The sequence below is a fragment of the Nicotiana sylvestris genome, chromosome 6 (genome assembly GCF_000393655.2).
Source record: "Nicotiana sylvestris chromosome 6, ASM39365v2, whole genome shotgun sequence".
Classification (NCBI taxonomy): Eukaryota; Viridiplantae; Streptophyta; class Magnoliopsida; order Solanales; family Solanaceae; genus Nicotiana; species Nicotiana sylvestris.
In genome coordinates, this window is record NC_091062.1 from 29,180,158 (window position 1) to 29,206,302 (window position 26,145).

General features: G+C 37.3%; 1 protein-coding gene across 1 annotated transcript; it reads right to left on the minus strand.

The window, feature by feature from the left end:
* Positions 1 to 5,432: 5,432 nt before the first annotated feature.
* Positions 5,433 to 14,556, minus strand: LOC138870415 (uncharacterized). The gene is made up of 4 exons (XM_070148219.1): positions 13,521 to 14,556; positions 13,282 to 13,418; positions 12,301 to 13,185; positions 5,433 to 5,477 (listed from the first exon to the last, which is right to left on the minus strand). The coding sequence occupies exons 1-4, from the start codon at positions 14,554 to 14,556 to the stop codon at positions 5,433 to 5,435; spliced, it is 2,103 nt and encodes a 700-aa protein (XP_070004320.1).
* Positions 14,557 to 26,145: the final 11,589 nt, after the last annotated feature.

The following is a 26,145-nucleotide window of genomic DNA, read 5'->3' on the forward strand; positions in this document are numbered from 1 at the left end:
GTGTAGGTATGAAGAAAGAATCTGGTAGTTCTCTTCAGGTGTTCCCCTTATGCAAGCAACAACTTTTTGAATAGCACGTCATGCCTTGTGATAACCAATGTCAATTCCAAATTTTTTTTTCATTTCATTTTCTACAAAGGCTGGTGTAACATCTATTTTTTTGTCTCGAACATGTTCTATAATTTGTTCACTTATAAAATTTGATGTAACATGCTTCTGATCTGATTTTCTTGCATCAACAGAGCATTCATGGATGTTATGATATTTTATCACCCTGAATAGTGTGGAATTTTTTATTCTGGTAGCACGTACATTCTAACCACATTTGTCGACGATGCATTTCAGCTCGTATCTCTTTGAACATGATCTAACAGCAGCGAATTCAACTTTCTGGTTTATCTCCAAGCTGCAGAAAAATTTAGTCATGTTTTGTTTGTTCTCAAAAATTGATCGAAGTCTTACTTCCTCAGGCAACACATCGTGCCTAAGTATTTTACATGGTGGAGATTCTTTCAGCTTTCTTCTCACTCTTTTTCTTGATTTCTGAGAAACACTAGAAGTTTCAGCAATTTCTTCAATTCTATCTGATGTTATCGGTATAAGCTCCATGTTTACTTCATCTTCGTTGTTGCTTATCATTGAAAAAGGTAACAAAAAACTTTCTTGGATTGTGTGTTGGTTATCAATTTGCATTATTAGTTGTCCTTCTTTTTCTTGGTCATCGACAAGCTGATATAAATTTATTGGAGGAGCGGGTAATTGTTGCAGCATTATATAGTCTGAAGCAGCTGTAATGTTAGAAGGTTGTTGCTCGTTGTCTACTTCCATTAGTGGCTGTCCTACTTCATATTGATAATCAGCAAAAGGTTCTGAATCTATCGCATATGCAAGAGATTGTTTGAATGTTGCAAATTCGGAAGGTTGTATTTTTTCGATAATGAAATTACAATTCTTGTAGACTGAATCAGTTGTAAGCAAATGTATACAGGTACTGAGTTCTTCATCTGAAGTTACAAGCATTCCTTTGCTTGTATTTAGTTTGATATCAAACCATACTTTTAGTGCATATCTGGTTGAATCAATATTTGCAACTTCACTAATTTTCTTCCGGAAAGTATTAAATGATATGTGCTTATTAAGTAGAACAAGTTTTGTATCATGATCTAAGTATTTGAAATCAAGAGTCCAACTCCCATTGAGAGTTATAACAACGCAAAACGAACTCATCCTGCATATTCATGTTTAGTGGCACGTATTAGGAAAGTGAATAGAAGAATTTTTAGGTTGTTTGTGTTGAAAATTTTACAAATGAACTAAATCACTTAAGCATCTTCTGCTGAAATTTTTAGGGAAAAGATGTATGACATAATTAGTGAATCCCGCACAGAAAACTTCAGCTTATTATGTGCTGAAGTTTTTAGAAATAAGCTTAATAACTTCAGCATATCAGTTGAAGTTTTTTTGAAAAAGCTGTATGACATGGATTTATGAATGCAAGCAAAAAAACTTTAGCTCATTAAGTGCTGAAGATTTTAGAAATGAACTAAATAACTTCAGCACATTGGGCTGAAGTTTTAGCAAATGAATTCAACAAACTTGAGCATATTTCAACATTAATTGCATAGTATACACAATTAAAATAGTAATTATATTGCGTTGGGGGTATGCGTTAGTGTAATAATTACATTCCTATCACGTTCATGCACGTTTTTCATTAGACAATGTTTGAAATTCCTCTTTGCCTTTTCATATACCATGCAAAAGTTTTTTTCTCCTATATGAGCACGCTATAACTTGTGAGTTTATTCACTCAAACACATATATTTTAGCAGACATAAAATACAAAAAAGGAGAAAAATGGATGTTGTCGTTAGGCAAATAGTGGAAGAAATCAAGTAAGGCATTATAGAGGCTTTTGAGCTGAAACTGGATGAGCTCATAGACAAGTACGACAGGGAGCTGGAAGAAATTAACAATAAGCTTGATACGCTTGTGATGTATGCAAGATTTGATAATCTTGCTGATGAAGATGCTCGTCCATCTGGTAGTGACGATGATGATGATGCTGATAATATGGACGATTAGATTTTTTTTTGTTATTTATGTTATTTTGTTATTTATGTAATTTAATTTATTTTTTTAATGTTTAATGAAATATTCAGTTTTTGTTTTACGTTTTTTGTGCATTTTTTAATATTAATTCTATTCAAACTCGAAAAAATAGCAGAGGAAATGAACTAAATAACTTCAACAGGAATTAAGAAAAACTAATCCGAAAATACACAGTGCTTGATGAAAACTTTAAGCATGAACTAAAAATTATTTTTAAACTGAGAAAATAAGAGAGCAATTAACAAAAACTTATCCGAAAATTACATATTGCATGACAAAATATTAAGCATTTTTAGCAGATGAACTAAAAAAAATTCAGCATACAAAAAATTATATGAAAAATATTTTACATATTCCTGAAAACATAAGTATTTTTTGGTATGAAGTTTTTCCAAAAAAATGATAATAAAATACATAGTGCAGGAGAAAAACTTCAGCTCCATTTGCTGATGTTTTTACAGATTAACTATGCTGAAGTTTTTGTGCAGTATGAAATTTTAATTTATGTTTTATTTTTTACTCCGTGTAGGAGGAAAATGTCAGCTTTTCTTGCTGAAGTTTTTAAAGATTAACTGAAAAACTTCAGCATCTATGCTGAAGTTTTTTGTGCAATATATAATTTTAATTTATGTTTTAGTTTTTTTACCCAGTGTAATAGGAAAACTTCAGCTCCTCCTGCTGAAGTTTTTAAATATTAACTAAAAAACTTCAGCATAGCTGCTAAAGTTTTTTGTGCAATATGTAATTTTAATTTATGTTTTTTTTACCCAGTGTAGGAGGAAAACTTCAGCTCATATTGCTGAAATTTTTAAAGATTACGTAAAAAACTTCAGCAACTAATACTTAAATTTTTGTGCAATATGAAATTTTGTGCAATATGAAAACTTCAGCTCGTTTTGTTGAATTTTTTAAATATGAACTAAATAACTTCAGCTTGTTTAGTAAATAAACAATGATAACACTCATATAATGTTTTAATATAATTTTTTCTTCGTTGTATTTTTTGCGAGCTCGTTTTGGTGAATTTTTTAGATATGAACTAAATAATTTCAGCTTGTTTAGCAAATAGACCAAAAATTTCAGCATATTTTTCGGATTAGAATGTTAGAATTCAACGTCAAACAGATTTAGAATGAAAATTCAACATATCAGTGAAGTTCGTCAAACAACTTCAATCAATCAATCAGAAAACATATAATTCAAAAACTATTTTGAACTATGAAGATGAATTTGAATACTTACAATGTATTTTGTAATTTTGAATTTGTAATTTGGAATTTGAATCTGGTTTAAATCGGCTTTGCGAGAGGCGATCTCAGGAGAGACGGAGCGATGGAGAAGATACGGAGGAGATCTGGAATTTGAATCTGGGTATGCTTGATGCATCTTTTATATGTTTTGGAAATGATATAAAGGTCATATTATTACAAAATTTTTTGTTAGTTGATTACGAAATCAATAGTTTTTAAAAATAAGGTACATGTTAAAAGGTGGCATAAATATAGGGTACGGCTGTAAATCGCCCCAACTGACCATAGCTTAATGAACTGGGCTCCCACTGTTAGATATGAGACTAGCCCAAAGGACCTAGATGCATTGGACCATAAGAAGACATTTTGAGAGTAGGAAATTACAAAGACCTTAAAAATTGATGATTTTGACTTTTTTTTACTCCCGCTTGCCCCTAGAAAATCTTTACGGTCAAAAGTCAAAACTTTTGCCCATAAAACAAGGGACAGACAATACTTGTTCTACCCATAAGACAAATGTGATCAAAAGATCAAGAGAGGCACCGAAGGGTCGTATTTGCGCAAATCACCCTTTTAAGAGACCATTTAAGTTGTAACCCGTTAAGATAAGTTTTGCAAGCATAGATTTCGGCTAGCAATAATAGTAAAGATTTCAAATTATTGACCAAAACTTTCCTTCTCACAAAAATCCCAGAATATCTGGCCAAATGCTAATCCTAATGAATGCAATTTGGCCACGGATTTCAAATTAGTTTATAAAACTTGCCTTGTCACAAATCTTGAAGGCAAGATTTTGACCAGAAGTTGCCATAACTTGCTATTTTAAAGAGGATAAATGATAGTTTAAAGTTACAAATACATTTTTGATTAAAACTATTACTAGTATTAGTACCCGCACGATGTGCGGATAATTAAAAAGAACGATGTACACCGTAAAATTTAATATGTTAGTGTTAATACCATCTTTACAGCCAAACATTAAAAACATATTAGGACTTCGGTAAAACTTTCATTCCATCTCCTAATAAATGTTCCATAAAAAATAATGATGCTATACAAATTGCTTGATATGAATGTTCCACGAAAAATAATGATGCTATATAATTTGCTTGATATGAAGCATGTGCCTAATGGAACATTATTGTAGCAAATGCTCATGGACATATTGCAGTGCATTTTCCAGAAGTTGTCATCTATATTGAGGTTTATCACTACAAAAACGCACGGGTAAAAATTTAAGAATTTCTGGTCCTTGGGCGATAATTTTTGACGGAAATGAGAGACAACATATATTGTATTACTGATGAGATAATGAAGAAGACATGCCAGAATGATCCTTTAGAAGGAAACTTAGTTGGCATCTAAAATTATTGCACACTTTTAGATGTTTTGATTAAGTGTAGAATAAAATATATTGAAATACATCAATAGCTTGGATTCTAGGAAGCCGATAGATCTCATCACGCTAACATCAGAATCTAGATGAGCTTCATGCACTTGGACTGCAGATAACACAGTCACAAGCCACTGTTCCATGTCACTACAGGTGACATCTTTTTAGACTTTCTCAATGCATCTAGCTTATATTATGCTCTCTGCAATAAATTATCCTACTTTACATTAAAGTAAAAAAGTTGCATACTACCTCAATATAGAATTCTCCAGTTTCTCGTTCTTTGACACTTTTGCTGTCCACCCAGCAGCAGATGAGGATTGCTAGTATAATCCATTAGCATTCTCCATTTCTCACTAATCTGCAAGCTAACACGACAGTATCACTCAAATGTAATAAAAACTTGTGGCAGATTAATCACAACAACACGACAATAAAATACACAAATGCGGTAACCAATAATGACACAAAGTAAATTATATATAAATAAAACAGAGAAATACTTAATTGACTTCAAGATTCTAGGAGTGAGGCGCTGGAAAAAAAGCTAAAATGTCAGCTCTGATGAACTGCCACATAACATAGTTATACCAAATTAAAAATAATAACTAAAGAAAATGATACATAAAACCAAAGGATCATAAGACAATAACAATACTCAATAATTAAATGATAAATCATTCAATAGCAGCTCTTCCAATAGTTGCATGAATTCGATCTCCCTTAAACAAAAAATTTTAAAAAAAAAGTTAAGTTAGTAAGGCGCATAACTTGAAAAAAATACATCACAACTCGAAAAAAATAACAACACCTAAAAGAGTATGCACCTTTCATCTTGAATAATTAATTCAATTGAATTAGGATTTTCTGATTTCTCGCGGTCTGGAACGTGCCATAATCTAACAACACGAACCTTCAAATTCCAACTCATTTTGGACGTTGATATTTCGCTGATATAGTTATAGTTTGAAGCCATACTTTGCAGTAGTTTGCGCGTAAGCTAAACCCTAAGTAATTATAGGCTATAATTACGTATTTTAGTCGATTATTACACTCTAATTTACTGCACTTTAGTTGAGTTTGCACTTTAATCGCTAGTGTTTTGCATTAATTGTGTGTTTTATGCCTTGTAGGTGTGATTCCGAGCTATATAGATGTTATGAAATGAATTTGAGTGGTTTGGAGCTTTGAATCTGAGTAAGAGCTCAAGTAATTAAGCCGGGATCCCGTTTGGGGATCAACGGATGATAAAACAATAAAACAAAAACTCGAAGAGGCATATTGCGTACTGTCTAGTAAAATAGACATAACGTTTTTCTTAGAACTCCATTTTGGCTCCATAATATATGGTTAGAAATATAACTCAAACGGCTACAACTTTCATGTTTTATGTTTTTCCAAATTCCAAACAGAACAGGGTGAAATATCGCGGTTACGGTAGGATCGCGGCAGAAGGCAGTCGCGGACAAATGAAGAACCTGAGAGGGTGTTTGGCCGCGGTTCCGGCGTAACCGCGGCAGGATGCGTAAATTTCAGGTAACAAAGTGCAAAACACGGTATTTTAAGCCCTAAACCCTATATTAAACCAAGGAAGCCGGCCAAGAAAAGGAATTGGACATATTTTTGACATAGGTTTGACCTAAGGAGGCAGAGACACAATAGGAGCAAGGCTTGGGAATTCTTCTACAAGTTTTTTCTTTCCTCTTCCTATTTTTCATTGTTGGTTATGACTTTTAGTATTGTAGTTTTACATACTATTATGAATAGCTAATTTGTTATCTAGAGTTTTGATAGAACCTTTTGTAGGATAAATTCTTGTTATGTTTTTATATAATTGAGCCGTAGTATAATCTCTATTTGTTCAACTACGTTCTTATTGTAGTTAATTGAAGAGCTCTCAATTAGCTGTGCCTATTTAGTATGCATAACTCGGGAGAGAGTGCATATTTAGGTAATTGTTGAACAACACCACTCCCAGAGTATATGAGGGATCAATAACCGAGGGCTTAAAAGCGAGATTAGGGATAACGAAGCCTTGGTGTCACGACCCGAATTCCCCACCATCGGGAATCGTGATGGCGCCTACTGTCGGAGCTAGGCAAGACAACCTTAACATACCTTTTCAACTAATTTTCAACAAGATAATAAATAAAAACAATAAATTCAAGCAGAAGTCTTAATATAACATTAAATGAACGAAAATGCGGAAAAATTAACATCATCCTCTACCCAAGATTTAGTGTCACAATACTCACGGACTACTATAAGATACTACAAATAAGAGTTTGAAAGAAAATACATAAGGAGTCTACTTCGATACAATGAAAACAAACAGAAATGAAATAGATGAGACTCAGGGCCCACGCACGCCAGCGAACTACCTAGGAGTCTCTGGACTGAAGGCACGCTCCCAATCTACTGCTACTGTGGTCCGTAAGCTACTCCCGAATCTGTGCACAAAAAGGGCACAGAAGTGTAGCATTAGCACCACCGACCCCATGTGCTGGTAAGTGCCTGGCCTAACCCCGGCGAGGTAGTGACGAGGCTAGACCGGACCTACCACAATTAACCTGTACAAATATATGTGCAACAACAGAAAGATATACAGAATTTAAACAGATATTAGGGAGGGGACATGTTGTGGGGTGTAACAATTTAGATATAAGACCAACGAACAGAGAGATGGAAACTGAATAATTAACATCTATGAAAGAGAGCAAGTGAATCAACAACTGCACGGCACCAACCTTCGTGCTTTTACTCTCAATTCTCACCAAAACTGTCAAATATAGTGCACGGCATCACCCTTCGTGCTTTTCCTCACATAACTCTCACATCAAGGCACGGAATGACCCTTCGTGCTCAAATAATTAGAGACATGGCACGGAAAGACCCTTCGTGCATAATTATCAAAACATGGCACGGAAAGACCCTTCGTGCATAATCGCTCTTCCTCACCCAGTCATCAGTCACAACCAACCGGGGAAGGGAATATACAACAAGATTAAACATCCCGGCAAGGGAGAACAAATCAACAATAAGTCCCGGCAAGGGAAAAATACCACACTTCCTTCTTTAACTCATCTGCTTCTCAACTATCACTTCATAATTATATTAGCAAGTAATTAGCTCAACTGTTTCATATCTTTCGAATTTAAAAGCAACTACGACTCACGGTCATGCTAGACTCCGGTGCATAGATAACCGTCACCATGCCTATACACCGTACTCCACAGTTAGCACGTAGCAAATAACATCCAAATCCTAATCCCTCAAGCCAAAGTTAGAACAAACACTTACCTCGAATGCTCCAAACTCAACTCACGCTTCTAGTATAGCTTTACCTCTTGATTCCACCACCAATCCGCTCGAATCTAGTCATAAGTTACTTAATCACATTAATAATTACTAAATGAATCATCCCCAATGCATGAAAATAGATTTTTCAAGGTTTTTCCCAAAAAGGTCAAAAATACCCCCGGACCCACGTGGTCGAAACTCGAGGTTCGGACCAAAACCCGGTTACCCATTCCCCCATGAATCCAAATATATGATTTGTTTTTAAATCGGACCCCAAATTGAGGTCCAACTTCTCAATTTGTAGAAAACCTAGGTTCTACCCAAAACACCCAATTTCACCCCTGAAAATCTTTGATTTGAAGTTGAAATTATGTTAAAAGATGTTAAGGAATAAAGAAATTAAGTTAGAAATCACTTACCAATCGTTTTGGAGAAGAAAAGTTGTTTGGAAAATCGCCTCTTAGGTTTTGGGTTTTTGAAAAGTGAAAAATGACTGAGATATTCCGAACTTGTATACCTTTCTGAGGACCTGGCGCGGACCGCACAAAAATGTGTTGCGGCCGCGCCGAGTGGGAGAAAAATTGGGGCTTTTCTGAACCCTTCCAGCGCGGACCTCACTGTTTTGGTGCGCGGTCGCGCTGGTTAACCTGAAACCCTAGCCCTCAGACTCAGCCACGAGGACCGCATAGAAAGGCATCGCGGCCGCGCGGCTCCAGCGCGGACCGCGCGGAAATGACCGCGGCCGCGCTGGTGTCTGCAACACCTGAACCTGCATTTTCTTAAGTCCAAGATCTCCCGAGCACCATTCAAAACTCACCCGAGCCCTCGGGACTCCAAACCAAACATTCATATGATCTCGAAAACACCTTACGGACTTACTCGTGCAATCAAATCGCCAAAATAACATCATATACATAGGATCAAGCCTCATAATACATGATTTTCTTTCAACTTTCATAAAAACTCAAATTCCCCATTTTAAGTCCGAAACACATCATATGACATCCGTTTTTAGCCAAACTTTACAGATAGTGCTTAAAACATATTTAAGACTCGTACGACGTCGGAACCAAAATACGAGCCCGATACCACAGTTTTCTGATCAATTTTCTTCTTCATTTTCCTTAATTAATTTCAGAAAACAATTTCACACAAAAATTTATTTCTCGGGCTTGGGACCTCGGAGTTTAATTCCGGGCACACGCCCAAGTCCCATATTTTTCTACGGACCCTCCGGGACCGTCGAATCACAGGTCCGGGTCCGTTTACCTAAAATATTGACCGAAGTCAATATTATGTGTATTAAATATCAAAATTCATCAAATTTCTCACAAAGTTCGCATATTTCAACATAAAAGCTTTCCGGCTTCACGCCCAGACTGCGCACGCAATATCGAGGCAACTAAAAGCGAGGTTTTCAAGGCCTCGGAAGCACGTTACAAGGAAGAATTACGGTGATGACCCTTTGGGTCGTCACATTCTCCACATCTAAAACAACCGTTCGTCCTCGAACGGACAAAAGAAAGAAGTACCTAAGTCGGGAAATAAATAAGGATAACGGCTCTGCATATCGGACTCGGACTCCCAGGTCGATGCCTCAGGAGGCTGACCTCTCCACTAAACACGCACTGAAGGAAAACTCTTCGACCTCAACTGTCGAACCTGCCAGTCTAGAATAGCCACCGGCTCCTCTTCGTATGACAGATCTTTGTCCAATTGGACAGTGCTGAAATCTAACATGTGCGATGGATCTCCGCGATACTTCCGGAGCATAGATACATGAAACACGGGATGCACAACTGACAAGCTAGGTGGCAAGGCAAGTCTATAAGCCACCTCTCCCACACGATCAAGAATCTCAAATGGATCGATGAACCTAGGGATGAGCTTGCCCTTCTTCCCAAATCTCATCACGCCCTTCATAGGCGATACACGGAGCAATACCCGCTCACCAACCATGAAAGCAACATCTCTGACCTTGCGGTCTGCATAAATTTTCTGTCTGGACTGAGCTGTACGAAGTCTATCCTGAATAATCCTGACCTTGTCCAAGGCGTCCTGAACCATATCCGTACCCAATAATCGAGCCTCTCCCGGCTCAAACCATCCAACTGGAGACCGACATCGCCTACCATACAACACCTCATACGGAGCCATCTGAATGCTGGACTGGTAGCTGTTATTGTAGGCGAACTCTGCTAAAGGCAAAAACTGGTCCCACGAGCCTCCAAAATCAATAACACAAGCTCGGAGCATGTCCTCAAGAATCTGAATAGTCCTCTCGGACTGACCGTCCGTTTGGGGATAAAATACTGTACTCAACTCAACCTGGGTGCCCAACGCTCGCTGAACCGCTCTCCAAAAATGCGAGGTAAACTGCGTACCCCGATCCGAAATGATAGGTAGCGGCACCCCATGAAGGCGAACAATCTCCCTGATATAAATCTCGGCTAACCTTTCGGACGAATAGGTGGCTGCAACAGGAATAAAATGCGCTGACTTGGTCAGCCTATCAACAATGACCCAAACTGCATCGAACTTTTTCCGAGTCATCGGAAGTCCAGTAACGAAATCCATCGTAATCCTCTCCCACTTCCACTCGGGAAGTGCAATCCTCTGAAATAGACCACCAGGTCTTTGATGCTCGTACTTAACCTGCTGACAATTCAAACACCGAGCCACATGCACAACGATGTCTTTCTTCATCTTACGCCACCAATAGTGCTGCCTCAGATCCTGATACATCTTCGCGGCGCCCGGGTGAATAGAATACCGAGAACTGTGGGCCTCCGCTAAGATCAACTCTCGAATCCCATCAACATTGGGCACACAAACTCGCCCCTGCAATCTCAATACGCCATCATCATCTAAGGTTACTTTCTTGGCACCTCCACGCTGCACCGTGTCTCTCAAGACAAACAAATGGGGATCCTCAAACTGCTGCTCGCGGATACGCTCTAATAGTGAGGAATGAGCAACCGTGCAAGCTAACACTCTGTTAGGCTCAGAAATATCCAACCTCACAAGACGATTGGCCAAGGCCTGAACATCCAAAGCAAGCGATCTCTGGCTGACTGGAATATAAGCAAGACTACCCATGCTGGCGGACTTCCTGCTCAATGCATCGGCCACCACATTGGCCTTCCCCGGGTGGTATAAGATAGTAACATCATAATCCTTTAGCAACTCTAACCACCTCCTCTGCCTCAAATTCAACTCTTTCTGCTTGAACAGATACTGAAGACTCTTGTGATCAGTGTAAACCTCACACGTCACGCCATATAAGTAATGCCTCCAGATCTTCAAGGCATGAACAATGCCTACCAACTCGAGATCATGAACCGGATAATTCTTCTCGTGGATCTTCAACTGCCTCGAAGCATAGGCAATGACTTTGCCTTCCTGCATCAACACTGCACCAAGCCCAATATGAGACGCATCATAATAGACCGTATATGGCCCTGAACCTGTGGGCAAAACCAATACCGATGCCGTAGTCAGAGCCGTCTTGAGCTTCTGAAAGCTCGCCTCACACTCGTCCGACCACCTGAACTGGGCACCCTTCTGGGTCAATCTGTTCATAGGGGCTGCAATGGATGAAAACCCCTCCACGAACCAATGATAGTAACCTGCTAACCCCAGGAAACTCCGAATCTCCGCAGTTGAAGCTGGTCGAGGCTAGTTCTTGACTGCCTCTATCTTCTTCGAGTTTACCTGAATACCTGCTGCTGATACGACATGACCCAGGAATGCGACCGAACTCAACCAAAACTCGCACTTTGAGAACTTAGCATACAACTGACTATCCTTCAGGGTCTGAAGAACCACTCTGAGGTGCTGCTCATGCTCCTCCTGACTGCGGGAGTATATCAGAATATCGTCAATGAAAACAATCACGAACAAATCCAGATAGGGCCTGAACACTCGGTTCATCAATTCCATAAATGCTGCTGGGGCATTGGTCAACCCAAATGACATGACCCAAAACGCATAGTGCCCATACCGAGTGTGAAATGCTGTCTTAGGGACATCAAACGCCCTAATCCTCAGCTGGTGGTAGCCAGATCTCAAATCTATCTTTGAAAACACCCTCGCACCCTGAAGCTGGTCGAACAAATCGTCAATCCGCGGCAGTGGATACTTGTTCTTTATCGTCACCTTGTTCAACTGCCGGTAATCAATGCACATCCTCATCGACCCATCCTTTTTCTTCACGAACAACACTGGTGCACCCCAAGGTGATACACTAAGCAAGTCCTGAAGCTGCTCTTTTAACTCTTTCAACTCTGGCGGGGCCATGCGATATGGCAGAATGGAATTAGGCTGAGTGCCCGAAGCCAGATCAATACATAAATCAATATCCCTGTCGGGCGGCATACCCGGCAGGTCTGAAGGGAAAACCTCGGGGAACTCTCGAACAATAGGAACAGAGTCAATAGATGGAACCTCTGCGCTGGAGTCGCGAACATACGCCAGATATGCTAGACACCCCTTCTCGACCATACGTCGAGCCTTGACATACGAAATAACACTGCGGGTGGCATGGCCTGGGGTCCCTCTCCACTCAAGTCGGGGCAAATCTGGCAAGGCCAAGGTCACGGTCTTGGCGTGACAATCCAGAATAGCATGATATGGGGACAACCAGTCCATCCCCAATATAGCGTCAAAGTACACCATATCTAAAAGCAATAAGTCGACACGGGTCTCAAGACTGTCAAATACCACCACACATGAACGATGCACTCGGTCGACCACTATAGATTCACCAACCAGTATGGACAAATATACAGGAATACCCAAAGCCTCACTAGGCATGATCAAATAGGGTGCAAAATAGGACGACACATAAGAATATGTAGATCCCGGGTCAAATAACACAGAAGCACCCCTACCACAGACCAGAATAGTACCTGTAATCACAACATCTGATGACTCGGGCTCTAGCCTGGCCGGCAAAGCATAACAACGGGGCTGACCCCCACCTCCCTGAACTGTATCTTTGGGGCGATCGGCTGCTGGCTGACCCCTACCTCTGGCGGTCCGAGCTCCACCTCTACGGTCTCTCCCTCCACCCCTATGATCCCTACCCCCGCCTCTAGCTGGATGGGCGGCCTGTGGATCACCTGCTGCCTGAATCGTAAGGCGAGGACCCTGCTGCTAAGAACTACTCGAGGCTCGGGGACAAAACCTGACAATGTGACTCGGGTCACCACAACCATAACATGCCCTCGGCTGCTGGGACTGCTGGCCCTGTCGACCTGTATGTCCTCCCCTGAAGCTCTGAAGTGGCGGTGCACTGATGGGGGCTGGTGGTGCGCTGAAGGTCTGCTGATCCGAATAATACTGCTGAGGACCACCACCGCCTGGAGTACCATGAGAAACCTAAAGTGCCGACTGGAAGGGCCTCTGAGAGTGGTCTCTGTCATATGAATCCCTGCCTCCAGATGAGGCACCACTGAACCTACCAGAATGGCGAGGACTCTTATCTGAACCCTGACTACCTCCTCGAAAAAGTGCCATCTCTACCTGTCGGGCCGTATTGGCCGCCTCCTGAAAGGAAATATCGCTACCAACTCCCATGGCCATCTGAAGGCGGATCGGCAGAATCAATCCATCAATGAGCCTCCGTACCCTCTCTCGCTCTGTAGGGAGTATCACAACTTCATAGCGTGCCAAGTCAATAAATCTAGTCTCATACTGTGTAACTATCATGGAGCCCTGATGGAGGCGCTCAAACTGTCTACGAAGTGCCTCCCGCTGAGTGACGGGGAGAAACTTCTCCAAGAACAACTCCGCAAACTGATCCCATGTCAAAGCTGGAGACCCTGCTGGCCTAGACAGGCAATAATCTCTCCACCAAGTCTTGGCGGATCCTGCAAGCCTGAAGGTGCAAAAATCGACCCCATTGGTCTCCACTATACCCATAGTCCTGAGGATCTCATGACAACTGAATAGAAAATCCTGGGGATCCTCCGATGAAGTACCGCTGAAAGTGGTGGTGATAATCTTGGAGAACCGATCAAGTCTCCACAAAGCATCCGAAGACATGGCCGCTCCATCCCCGGCCTGTGCTGTAATACCTGTGTGAGCTGCCACTGTAGGCTGAACCACTGGAACCTGAGTCCGGGGAGCTACCTGCTCCGGAGTACGCGTAGCAGGAGTTTGAACCCCTCCTCCAGCCTGGGAAGTAGATGGTGCTACTAGCAGCAAACCCGCTCTAGTGACACTGTCCATAAAGCCTGATATACGGACGAGAGCATCCTGGAGGTTCGGGGAGAACATAACCCATCCTGGGACCTGAGCTGGGCCCATTGAAGTTGCTGGGGCTGGATACTCCTCGTCAAAGTCAATATGAGGCTCCACCTCTGGAACTGCTACTTGAGGCTGAGCTCTGCCCCTACCACGACCTCTGACACGGCCACGGCCCATGCCCATCGCGGGAGCTGCTGCTGGGAGCTCGGGCTGCTGCGCGGTAGAAGAAGACGCACGTGTTTTCACCATCTAGGAAAGAACAGAGTAGAACGACAATCAATATTTGAGAAACAAAATCGCACGACAAAAATGAACAAAGTGAAATTTTTTTCCTAACTCTGTAGCCTCTGAGGGATAAATACAGACGTCTCTGTACCGATCCCTCAGACTCTACTGAGCTTGTCCGTGAGTTGTGAGACCTAAGTAACCTAGTGCTCTGATACCAACTTGTCATGACCCGAATTCCCCACCAACGGGAGTCGTGATGGCGCCTACTATCGGAGCTAGGCAAGCCAACCTTAACATACCTTTTCAACTAATTTTCAACAAGATAATAAATAAAAACAATAAATTCAAGCGGAAGTCTTAATTTAACATTAAATGAATGAAAATGCGGAAAAATTAACATCATCCTCTATCCAAGATTTAGTGTCACAATACTCACGGACTACTATAAGATACTACAAATAAGAGTTTGAAAGAAAATACATAAGGAGTCTGCTTCGATACAATGAAAACAAACAGAAATGAAATAGATGAGACTCTGGGCCCACACACGCCAGCGAACTACCTAGGAGTCTCTGGACTGAAGACACGCTCCCAATATACTGCTACTGCGGTCCGTAAGCTACTCCCGAATCTGTGCACAAAAAGGGCACAGAAGTGTAGCATCAGCACAGCCGACCCCATGTGCTGGTAAGTGCCTGGCCTAACCCCGGCGAGGTAGTGACGAGGCTAGACCAGACCTACCATAATTAACCTGTACAGATATATGTGCAACAACGGAAAGATATACAGAATTTAAACAAATATTAGGGAGGGGACATGCTGTGGGGTGTAACAATTTAGATATAAGACCAACGAACAGAGAGATGGAAACTGAATAATTAATATCTATGAAAGAAAGCAAGTGAATCAACAACTGCACGACACCAACCTTCGTGCTTTTACTCTCAATTCTCTCCAAAACTATCAAATATAGTGCACGACATCACCCTTCGTGCTTTTCCTCACATAACTCTCACATCAAGGCACGGAATGACCCTTCGTGCTCAAATAATTAAAGACATGGCACGGAAAGACCCTTCGTGCATAATTATCAAAACATGGCACGGAAAGACCCTTCGTGCATAATCGCTCTTCCTCACCCAGTCATCAGTCACAACCAACCGGGGAAGGGAATATACAACAATATTAAACATCCCGGCAAGGGAGAACAAATCAACAATAAGTCCCGGCAAGGGAAAAATACCACACTTCCTTGTTTAACTCATCTGCTTCTCAACTATCACTTCATAATTATATTAGCAAGTAATTAGCTCAACTGTTTCACATCTTTCGAATTTAAAAGCAACTACGACTCACGGTCATGCTAGACTCTGGTGCATAGATAACCGTCACCATGCCTATACACCGTACTCCACAGTTATCACGTAGCAAATAACATCCAAATCCTAATCCCTCAAGCCAAAGTTAGAACAAACACTTACCTCGAATGCTCCAAACTCAACTCGCGCTTCTAGTATAGCTTTACCTCTTGATTCCACCACCAATCCCCTCAAATCTAGTCATAAGTTACTTAATCACATTAATATTACTAAATGAATCACTCCCCATGCATGAAAATAAATTTTACAAGGTTTTTCCCAAAATGATCAAAAATACCCCCGGACCCACGTGGTCGAAACTCGAGGTTCAGACCAAAACTCGATTACCCATTCCCCCATGAATCCAAATATATGATTTGGTTTTAAATCAGACCCCAAATTGAGGTCCAACTTCTCAATTTGTAGAAAACTAGGTTCTACTCAAAACACCCAATTTCACCCCTGAAAATCTTTGATTTGAAGTTGAAATTATGTTAAAAGATGTTAAGGAAAAAAGAAATTAAGTTAGAAATCATTTACCAATCGTTTTAGAGAAGAAAAGCTATTTGGAAAATCGCCTCTTAGGTTTTGGGTTTTTGAAAAGTGAAAAATGACTGAGATTTTCCGAACTTGTATACCTTTCTGAGGACTTGGCATGGACCGCACAAAAATGTGTTGCGGCCGCGCCGAGTGGGAGAAAAATTGGGGCTTTTCTGAACCCTTCCATCGCGGACCACACTGTTTTGGTGCGCGGCCGCGCTGGTTAACCTGAAACCCTAGCCCTCAGACTAAGCCACGCGGAACACACAGAAAGGCATCGCGGCCGCGCGGCTCCAGCGCGGACCGCGGCCGCACTGGTGTCTGCAACACCTGAACCTGCATTTTCTTAAGTCCAAGACCTCCCGGGCCCCATTCAAAACTCACCCGAGCCCTTGGGGCTCCAAACCAAACATTCATATAATCTCGAAAATACCTTACGGACTTACTCGTGCGATCAAATCGCCAAAATAACATCATATACATAGGATCAAGCCTCATAATACATGATTTTCTTTCAACTTTCATAAAAACTCAAATTCCCCATTTTAAGTCCGAAACACGTCATATGACGTCCGTTTTTAGCCAAACTTTATAGATAGTGCTTAAAACATATTTAAGAGTCGTACCGGGCGTCGGAACCAAAATACGAGTCCGATACCACAGTTTTCTGATCAATTTTCTTCTTCATTTTCCTTAATTAATTTCAGAAAACAATTTCACACAAAAATTCATTTCTCAGGTTTGGGACCTCGGAATTTAATTCCGGGCACACGCCCAAGTCCCATATTTTTCTACGGACCCTCTGGGACTGTCGAATCACAGGTCCAGGTCCGTTTACCCAAAATGTTGACCGAAGTCAATATTATGCTTATTAAATATCAAAATTCATCAAATTTCTCACAAAGAGTGCATATTTAGGTAATTGTTGAACAACACCACTCCCAGAGTATATGAGGGATCAATAACCGAGGGTTTAAAGGCGGGATTAGGGATAACGAAGCCTTGGGTGCGATCTGAAGTGAGCTGTATCAAAAGCCAGCTAGCGTAGCTCGGGAGAGTGCGTCTAGTAAATTGTCGTGATTACTCGGGAGAGATTTACGGTAATAAGAGTGCTCATGATCGGTAGAGAATACTTAGGCGAAATTATAGAAGACATAGCGGGAAGGATTCCGACAATTGGGGAAATCATAACTCTAGACCTCCTTAATCTTGTCTCTAACTCTTAGTATCTTTAGTTGTTAATTTATTATTTTAATTTGTTAATCAATTAGTTAAACACAAGAATCTAAATATCTATAAGTTAGGAATTGTTCAAGCTTGTCTTCTTGGTGATAGTGAACAGCTGTAGCTAAGCCTTAGTTCTCTGTGGGCTTCGACTCCGGACTTGTAAACCGGATTATATTTGCAACGACCGCATTGTCCTTTTTATAAGGCATAGTTGGGCGTGATCAAATTTTGGTGCCGTTGCCGGGGAACTAACGGTGTAGCTGTAGGTGTAAATATTACTAGGTTTCAAGTTTGAACTTTTATTTTTATTTTTTTGTATTTGATTTTTTTTCTTTTATTTTTTCTTTTACTTGTTGATTATAAAAAAAACATGGCATCATGGAATTATGAAAGTTTTGATATTGGTAATTCTACTTTTAATCCTCCTTATGCATATTGTGATGAAAACCACCCTTGGCAAAATTATCAAAATATTTTCGAGAGCGAGTTTTGTGCACCAACTCAATCTTATGTGTGGAATGTGTGTGATATGTGTGGTGGTCAAGATGGTCACTTTCATGGTTGTGCCTATATTTCTTATTTTCCCCCAACCCCTTATTATGATGATTCTATGTTTTCTTGTGAGGATAATAGGAGCAAAGAACCTAGGTATGAGGACCTGAAAGAGATCGAGGATATGTTAAAGTGCCTTACGAAACAATATGATGAGATACAACTGCGGGTACAAAGGCAAGGGGCAACTATTCACAACTTGGAGGCTTAAGCGAATAAATTAATTGAACCTGGTAGAGCGCAACAAGTTGACATTGTGGATAGTAGCCAATATGAGCAAGAACGGGCTGTAGAAATTGCCATATCACTGGAGGATTTAAAAAAATACGAGGATGAGCTAGAGGAGGAGGCTAGAGTAGAACACCAACAATCAATCGAACTAGATTTTGAGGATGCCGATGTCGTAGAGGAGATACTAGAGTCAACCAAGGATATTGAAGATACATATTTAGTTGACTCTATTGTCATTAGTGTTGAGAATGTAGACTGTCCCAATGTTCATGTAGTTGAGCGCATTGGTCCTCACTCCAAGCATTTTTCCACATTGTGTTTAGATGATGATATGAAAATAGAGTCGTCCGAGCCACTTGAGGAGTCAAGGAATGAGGAACAAAGTGCTTACATTCTGGAATTCTTCTTTCCAGAAAGTCGGGATTACACACCTCATCTAAAGGCCAAGAAGTGCAGAATACTACATTATTTTATTGGGCCAGTCAGATTCGTTCCACCGCCCCATGACCATAATCATAAGCTTGAATCAAAACTTGGGGTTCAATTCATAAGCTCGAGGTGGAGGCAAAAAGTGATCCGCGTCGTGCCGCGACGTTAAATCAAGCGCTTGTTGGGAGGCAACCTAACTTTATTGCTTTCTTTTATTTGTTTTTTATTTTTTTAATTGTATTATTTTTGTAGTGTCAATTTTTTATTTTCTAGGAGCATGGAAAGCAAAAGTATTGGAAGGATGCAACAACAAACCAAATGGTTGGAACTAAGTGTGATGTACCCGCATAAAGGACCAAGCTTGGGGGAAGTCTGAGTACCCCATGAGCTGTTAATGCTTCGGCCTTTGGCCTACCAGGGAGTTTCTTTTACCCTCTTATTAGTATGGTGTGCATTGGGGACAATGCACAATTTTAAGTGTGGGGTGAGGAGATTGTCTGGGTGACTTTCTATGCTATTTTAGTTGTGTTAGTTTAATTGAATAATTTTTTTTAAATAGAAAAGATTATACTTTTCCCGACGATGGATCTATTAGACAATTTTCTTGAGGGATTTAAGTCTAAAGAAAAAGTACAAAAAGATTTTCTTTTGTTAGGTAGTGTAATAATTCCCCCTTGGTTTTTCTTTAAACCACAGTTCTTTTCCAAGGGTTTTATTTGAACCGAGTGTAGTTAGTTTATTTTTGGGAGTAGGAGCCATTATGTTGTGTTTTGAAGTGAAGCAATATCTCTTGACTTTGTTATGCCTTGAGAATAGTGAGTACTTTGGTTGTGACGCTTAGGCTCAGTTTTTGACTCTTGTAGAAGTACCTTAAATTGTATGATCTTAACTTTGCTTAACTGCTTTGACTAGAGTGTCTTGATGATCCAATCTTGAGTGAGTCATGTGCCATGTGTGTGTAAGAATTTGTTATATTTTGTGCATTGCATTTGATGCCTAGAACTTGTCCCGTGTGTTTGCAAAGCGAAATAGTAGTTTTATTCAGTCTAGGAAGTGATATAGGCATTTCTTTGTTGAGCCAAATATGTAAATTTTACCCACCTAATTGTTATGTATCGTAGTTAACCCCTTTGAACCTGTAATCTTGTTTCTTTGGCAACCACATTACAAGCCTTACCCATTTGTTTGAACTAACCATCTATTGAACCATTGAAACCTTTCATGAGCACTTGAATTGTTTATAAACTTTGTAAAAGTTAAAGTGTGGGGTGGTTGGTTTGGCTTTTGAGTGGAACTAATGAAATAAGGATAAAGGGTGCACTGATTTGAAAAGCAAGAGCCTCTTGAATTGAAAAAGAAAAAAAAGTTGTATTGCTGTAAAAAAAATATATTCTTTGATAGTGGTGACTCTTGATATAATTGGGCTTAAATAATTTGGGAGTTGATGTATATTGATGTGAAGGTGGAGTTTGGCTTGACATAAGTATGGGGTTTGAATGTTAAAGTATATGTATTAAAGTGCTTAGGGAGGTGTAGTTACTCTTATATCTAAATGTATCCTACCCGTCCCGTAGCCTACATTACAACCAAATAAAGTCCTAATTGATCCTAGATTGAATGAGCTCCATTAGTAGAGTAGTACACTACGGGCAAGCTTATGGTGCATCTTTTGTGGCATATGAATGTTATTTCTGAGAGTGAGTGAATTCTTTCTATCTTGAGTTCCTAAGTGTTCTTAAATTTTATTGTGTGGAACTACTCTCTTTTGTTGTGTGAGGGCACTTGATTCATGAAGGAAAGGTAATGTCAGTGACCTCTATGTTAGAGTAAGTAGGTGAATTGTGAATAATGCGTGGTACTTATGAGTCAAATCTTGAGGTGAAGATGTTATGCTTTTGTGCTTAGCCTATTTTAAATACTCTTGGTGTGATGAGTTAGGAGAATTTGTTTAAAAAGGTCGTGTCTATAAAAAAAAGTGTAGTTTGATTGCTCGAGGACGAGCAATGGTTTAAGTGTGGGGTAATGATGATAGGCTATAATTACGTATTTTAGTCAATTATTACACTCTAATTTACTGCACTTTAGTTGAGTTTGCGCTTTAATCGCTAGTGTTTTGCACTAATTGTGTGTTTTATGCCTTGTATGTGTGATTCCGAGCTATATAGATGTTATGGAATAAATTTAAGTGGTTTGGAGCTTTGAAGTCTTAGTAAGAGCTCAAGGAATTAAGCCGGTATCACGTTCGGGGATCAACGGATGATAAAACAACAAAACGAAAACTCGAAGAGGCATATTGCGCACTGTCTAGTAAAATAGACATAACTTTTTGCTCAGAACTCCATTTGGGCTCCATAATATATGGTTGGAAAGATAACTAAAGGGCTACAACTTTCATGTTTATGTTTTTCCAAATTCCAAACGGAACAGGGTAAAAAACCGCGGTTACGGTAGGACCGCGGTAGAACCACGGCAGAAGGCAGTCGCGGACAAATGAAGAACCTGAGAGGGTGTTTGGCCGCAGTTCCGGCGTAACCGCGGCAGGATGCGTAAATTTCAGGGACCAAAGTGCAAAACACGGGATTTTAAGCCTTAAACCCTATTTTAAACCAAGGAGGCCGGACAAGAAAAGGAATTGGACATATTTTTGACATAGGTTTGACCTAAGGAGGCAGAGACACAATAGGAGCAAGGCTTGGGAATTCTTCTACAAGTTTTTTCTTTCCTCTTCCTATTTTTCATTGTTGGTTATGACTTTTAGTATTGTAGTTTTACATACTATTATGAATAGCTAATTTGTTATCTAGAGTTTTGATAGAACCTTTTGTAGGATAAATTCTTGTTATGTTTTTATATAATTGAGCCGTAGTATAATCTCTATTTGTTCAACTACGTTCTTATTGTAGTTAATTGAAGAGCTCTCAATTAGCTGTGCCTATTTAGTATGCATAACTCGGGAGAGAGTGCATATTTAGGTAATTGTTGAACAACACCACTCCCAGAGTATATGAGGGATCAATAACCGAGGGTTTAAAGGCGGGATTAGGGATAACGAAGCCTTGGGTGCGATCTGAAGTGAGCTGTATCAAAAGCCAGCTAGCGTAGCTCGGGAGAGTGCGTCTAGTAAATTGTCGTGATTACTCGGGAGAGATTTACGGTAATAAGAGTGCTCATGATCGGTCGAGAATACTTAGGCGAAATTATAGAAGACATAGCGGGAATGATTCCGACAATTGGGAAAATCATAACTCTAAACCTCCTTAATCTTGTCTCTAACTCTTAGTATCTTTAGTTGTTAATTTATTATTTTAATTTGTTAATCAATTAGTTAAACACAAGAATCTAAATATCTATAAGTTAGGAATTGTTCAAGCTTGTCTTCTTGGTGATAGTGAATAGCTGTAGCTAAGCCTTAGTTCTCTGTGGGATTCGACTCCGGACTTGTAAACCGGATTATATTTGCAACGACCGCATTGTCCTTTTTATAAGGCATAGTTGGGCATGATCACTAAGCAATGTAGAGAAGCCAAACCTAAATAAAAGTTGCTTAAATAAAGATTTTTAAGGAAAGACTATCGTAGTAAATCAATTTTAAGGCATCTGAAATCTTAATTTTTAAAAAAAGTATGTGTAAATCAATATGTAAGAGCGAGTGCGCTCAAGAAATGACACAGATCTTCATTTTTTAGCTTTGGGCTTTTTGAATTTTTAACCTTCGTTTATTTTTTTTATTAAACACCAAGCTTTAATTTTTCTTGTCTTTTTCCTTTGTCCTCTTATTAATAATATTATTCCCTTTAACATAATATAGATGTAAGATACAAAATATTTATTTAATTAATTTTTTCTTAAAAAAGAATATATACCATAACTGAATTATACACAAAATTTAATTAAAAATATCTATTAATGTATATTGTTCACAAATAAGGTCAAATACAAAGCTTGTACTAAATAAAAATTATTATTTCAAAATAAAATTAATGTATAAGATACAAAATGAAATTAACAAAATTTAATTAATTCTTTCTTAAAAAAGGATACCTACCATAACTGAATTATACACAAAATTTAATTAAAAATACCTATAGTAATGTATATGATACCTATAGTAATGTGTATTGTTCACAAATAAGGTCAGATACAAAGCTTGCACTAAATAAAAAATTATTATTTCAACTTAAAATAAATGTGTAATATACAAAACAAAATTAACGAAATTTTAATTAATTCTTTCTCAAAAAAAGATACTTATCATAACTGAATTATACATAAATTTAATTAAAAATACCTATAGTAATTTATATTGTCCACAAATAAGGTCAAATATAAAGCTTGTACTAAATAAAGAATTATTATTTTAATTTAAAATTAATGTGTAAGATACAATGATTCTTTCTCAAAAAAGGATTCATACCATTACTGAATTATACACAAAATCTATATTATAGATACCTATAGTTATAATATATTGGTTTGCTTAATGAAAATTGCATCCTTTTTTTGGTGTACGTCTTTGGTCATTAAAAAGAGAACATTTTTATTTTTAGTTTAAATCTTAAAATAATTGGCTTTGATTAATTAAAGAATGAAATTCAACTTACAGAAAATCTTGGACTACTATTTCCATTAAATATGTTTCCATTTATTATTTAAATTTTTTATGTTGTTTTTAAATTGCCAAATGGCTTCATTTTAGCTTGCCACTTGGCTTAACCACATGCTTCACTACTCTCCTTTTAATATAATTAGTATTAGTACCCGCGCGATGCGCGGACAAAAAACATGTCAAATTGTGATGTAAGTTGTTTGAATCATGTGCGAATAACCTTAAAATATAAACCTTTGAGATAAAAATTATATAACATTAGATATTAATTATGAAGAAAGATATGAAATTATTGTTTAAATTTCGTAGTGGACAACCTATTTTTTTAATATATATTTGTAGTAGCATAACCCTTATTTTTAGTACTTGCATTTCGTTTTGCTATCAATATTAAAGAATACTAAACATGTCATGTTATGATCTGTCTTGTTTGAGCACATTAGATAATATTATTTTAATAAAATTCTTACTACCACTTTGTTTTTATCTAAAAGTCAAATATGTCTTATTTATCAGATCATTTTTATACAAATTCTTTTTTTTTGGTTCTTTCCTTATAGTTATTGTATTATTTATTATTTAATATTATTATACTATTATATAATTTTCTATTAGCTTAATAATTAAATTAATGTGTTGCTTATTATCCTTTAATAGTTTTTAATAAATATAATATTTTATTCTTGAAATTTGATATATTTTTACGCTTGTAACCTCTTATTCGGAATTTAATAAAAACATTTCTCAAAAATTTTAAATTATTTAAAATTTAATAATATTTTAATGTATTGTATATTTATTTTATTTTATTTTCTAAACTTATGAATTATAAATGTCCTTACATTATCTCTAATTTATTTTGTTCAATTTTTTTAATTTTTGATTTTAACTATTAGACTTGAGTTATGTGGACTTATATTATAACTTTTCTTAGTATAATATAAAAAACTTTCTCATCTCAAATTTAAATAAGTTTTACCCTTATTCCTATGATAAAAATCTGAATTTTTATTTTTTCTCTATTTATTCTTTATTTTTGATTTTATATTATTCAATACCTAATATTATTACATTGTCATGTGAATTTTTATTAGCCTGTTTGAATTTAGTATCTATTTTTACTACACTCATTCTAATATAATATAGATAAACATTTAAAAACTTTCTCATCTCAAATTCAAATAATTTTTATAATTCTATTTTCTTAATTGGACTATATTTCAAAATATTATGTTATGCTTTCAAATTTAAACTAACTGAACTTAATTCAAATATAATCATAGAAAAATATTTTCTTAATTGTTCGAACACATTATATCTAAATGTTTTAGTAATATTTATGTATAAAATATTCGTTTGCACGAGTTATCAGTACTAATATGAATTTATTATTCTTGTTATTAAAATATCTTTTGTTAATTATTTAATTTTTCTCTTACCTTGTAAATAATTTGTATACTTTATGTAAGATCTTATTTTGCTGCTTGAAATTATTTAATTTTTAAACTCAATAAATCTTTAATATCTTAAGTAAATTTTACTTTTATTTTATATTTTAACTTACTCCAAAGTATAAATAGTTATAGGTTATCTCAATTTACGTCTTTATATATTTTTATTTTTTTATTATAGTTTTTAATTAATTTTTCACCTCCATATTTCTAGCTAATATAGAAAAAAATCTATGAGTAGATCAATATATAAATATAAATATAGATATAGATATAGATACAAATATACATATAAATTTAATTATAGATATATAGATAGATTTGTCTAAGATCTATTTAGATTATGTATAAGATTCATTAAACTACTTCCATAATTATGTTTCTATATATAATTTTTAGTTATTAATGTTGTCCTAAAATTGCCAAGTGGCTTTATTTTAGCTTGCCACTTGGCGTAACCACAATGCATACTACTCTCCTTTTAATATAATATAGATTTATTAATTATTCGAACACATTTTATTTAAATATTTTAGTAATATTTACGTATAAAATATTCGTTTGCACGATTTATCAGTATTAATATGAATTTATTATTCTTGTTATTAAAATATCTTTTGTTAATTATTTAATTTTTCTCTTACCTTATAAATAATTTGTATACTTTATGTAAGATCTTATTTTGCTGCTTGAAATTATTTAATTTTTAAACTCAATAAATCCTTAATATCTTAAGTAAATTTTAGTTTTATTTTATATTTTAACTTACTCCAAAGTATAAATAGTTATAGGTTATCTCAATTTACGTCTTTATATATTTTTATTTTTTTCTATTATAGTTTTTAATTAATTTTCACCTCCATATTTCTAGCTAATATAGAAAAAAATCTATGAGTATATCAATATATAAATATAAATATATATATATATATAGAGAGAGATAGATAGATAGATAGATAGATAGATAGATAGATAGATAGATAGATAGATAGATACAAATATACATATAAATTTAATTATAGATATATAGATTAGATTTGTCTAAGATCTATTTAGATTATGTATAAGATTCATTAAACTACTTCCATTAATTATGTTTCTATATATAATTTTTAGTTATTAATGTTGTACTAAAATTGCCAAGTGGCTTTATTTTAGCTTGCCACTTGGCTTAATCACAACGCATACTACTCTCCTTTTAATATAATATAGATAG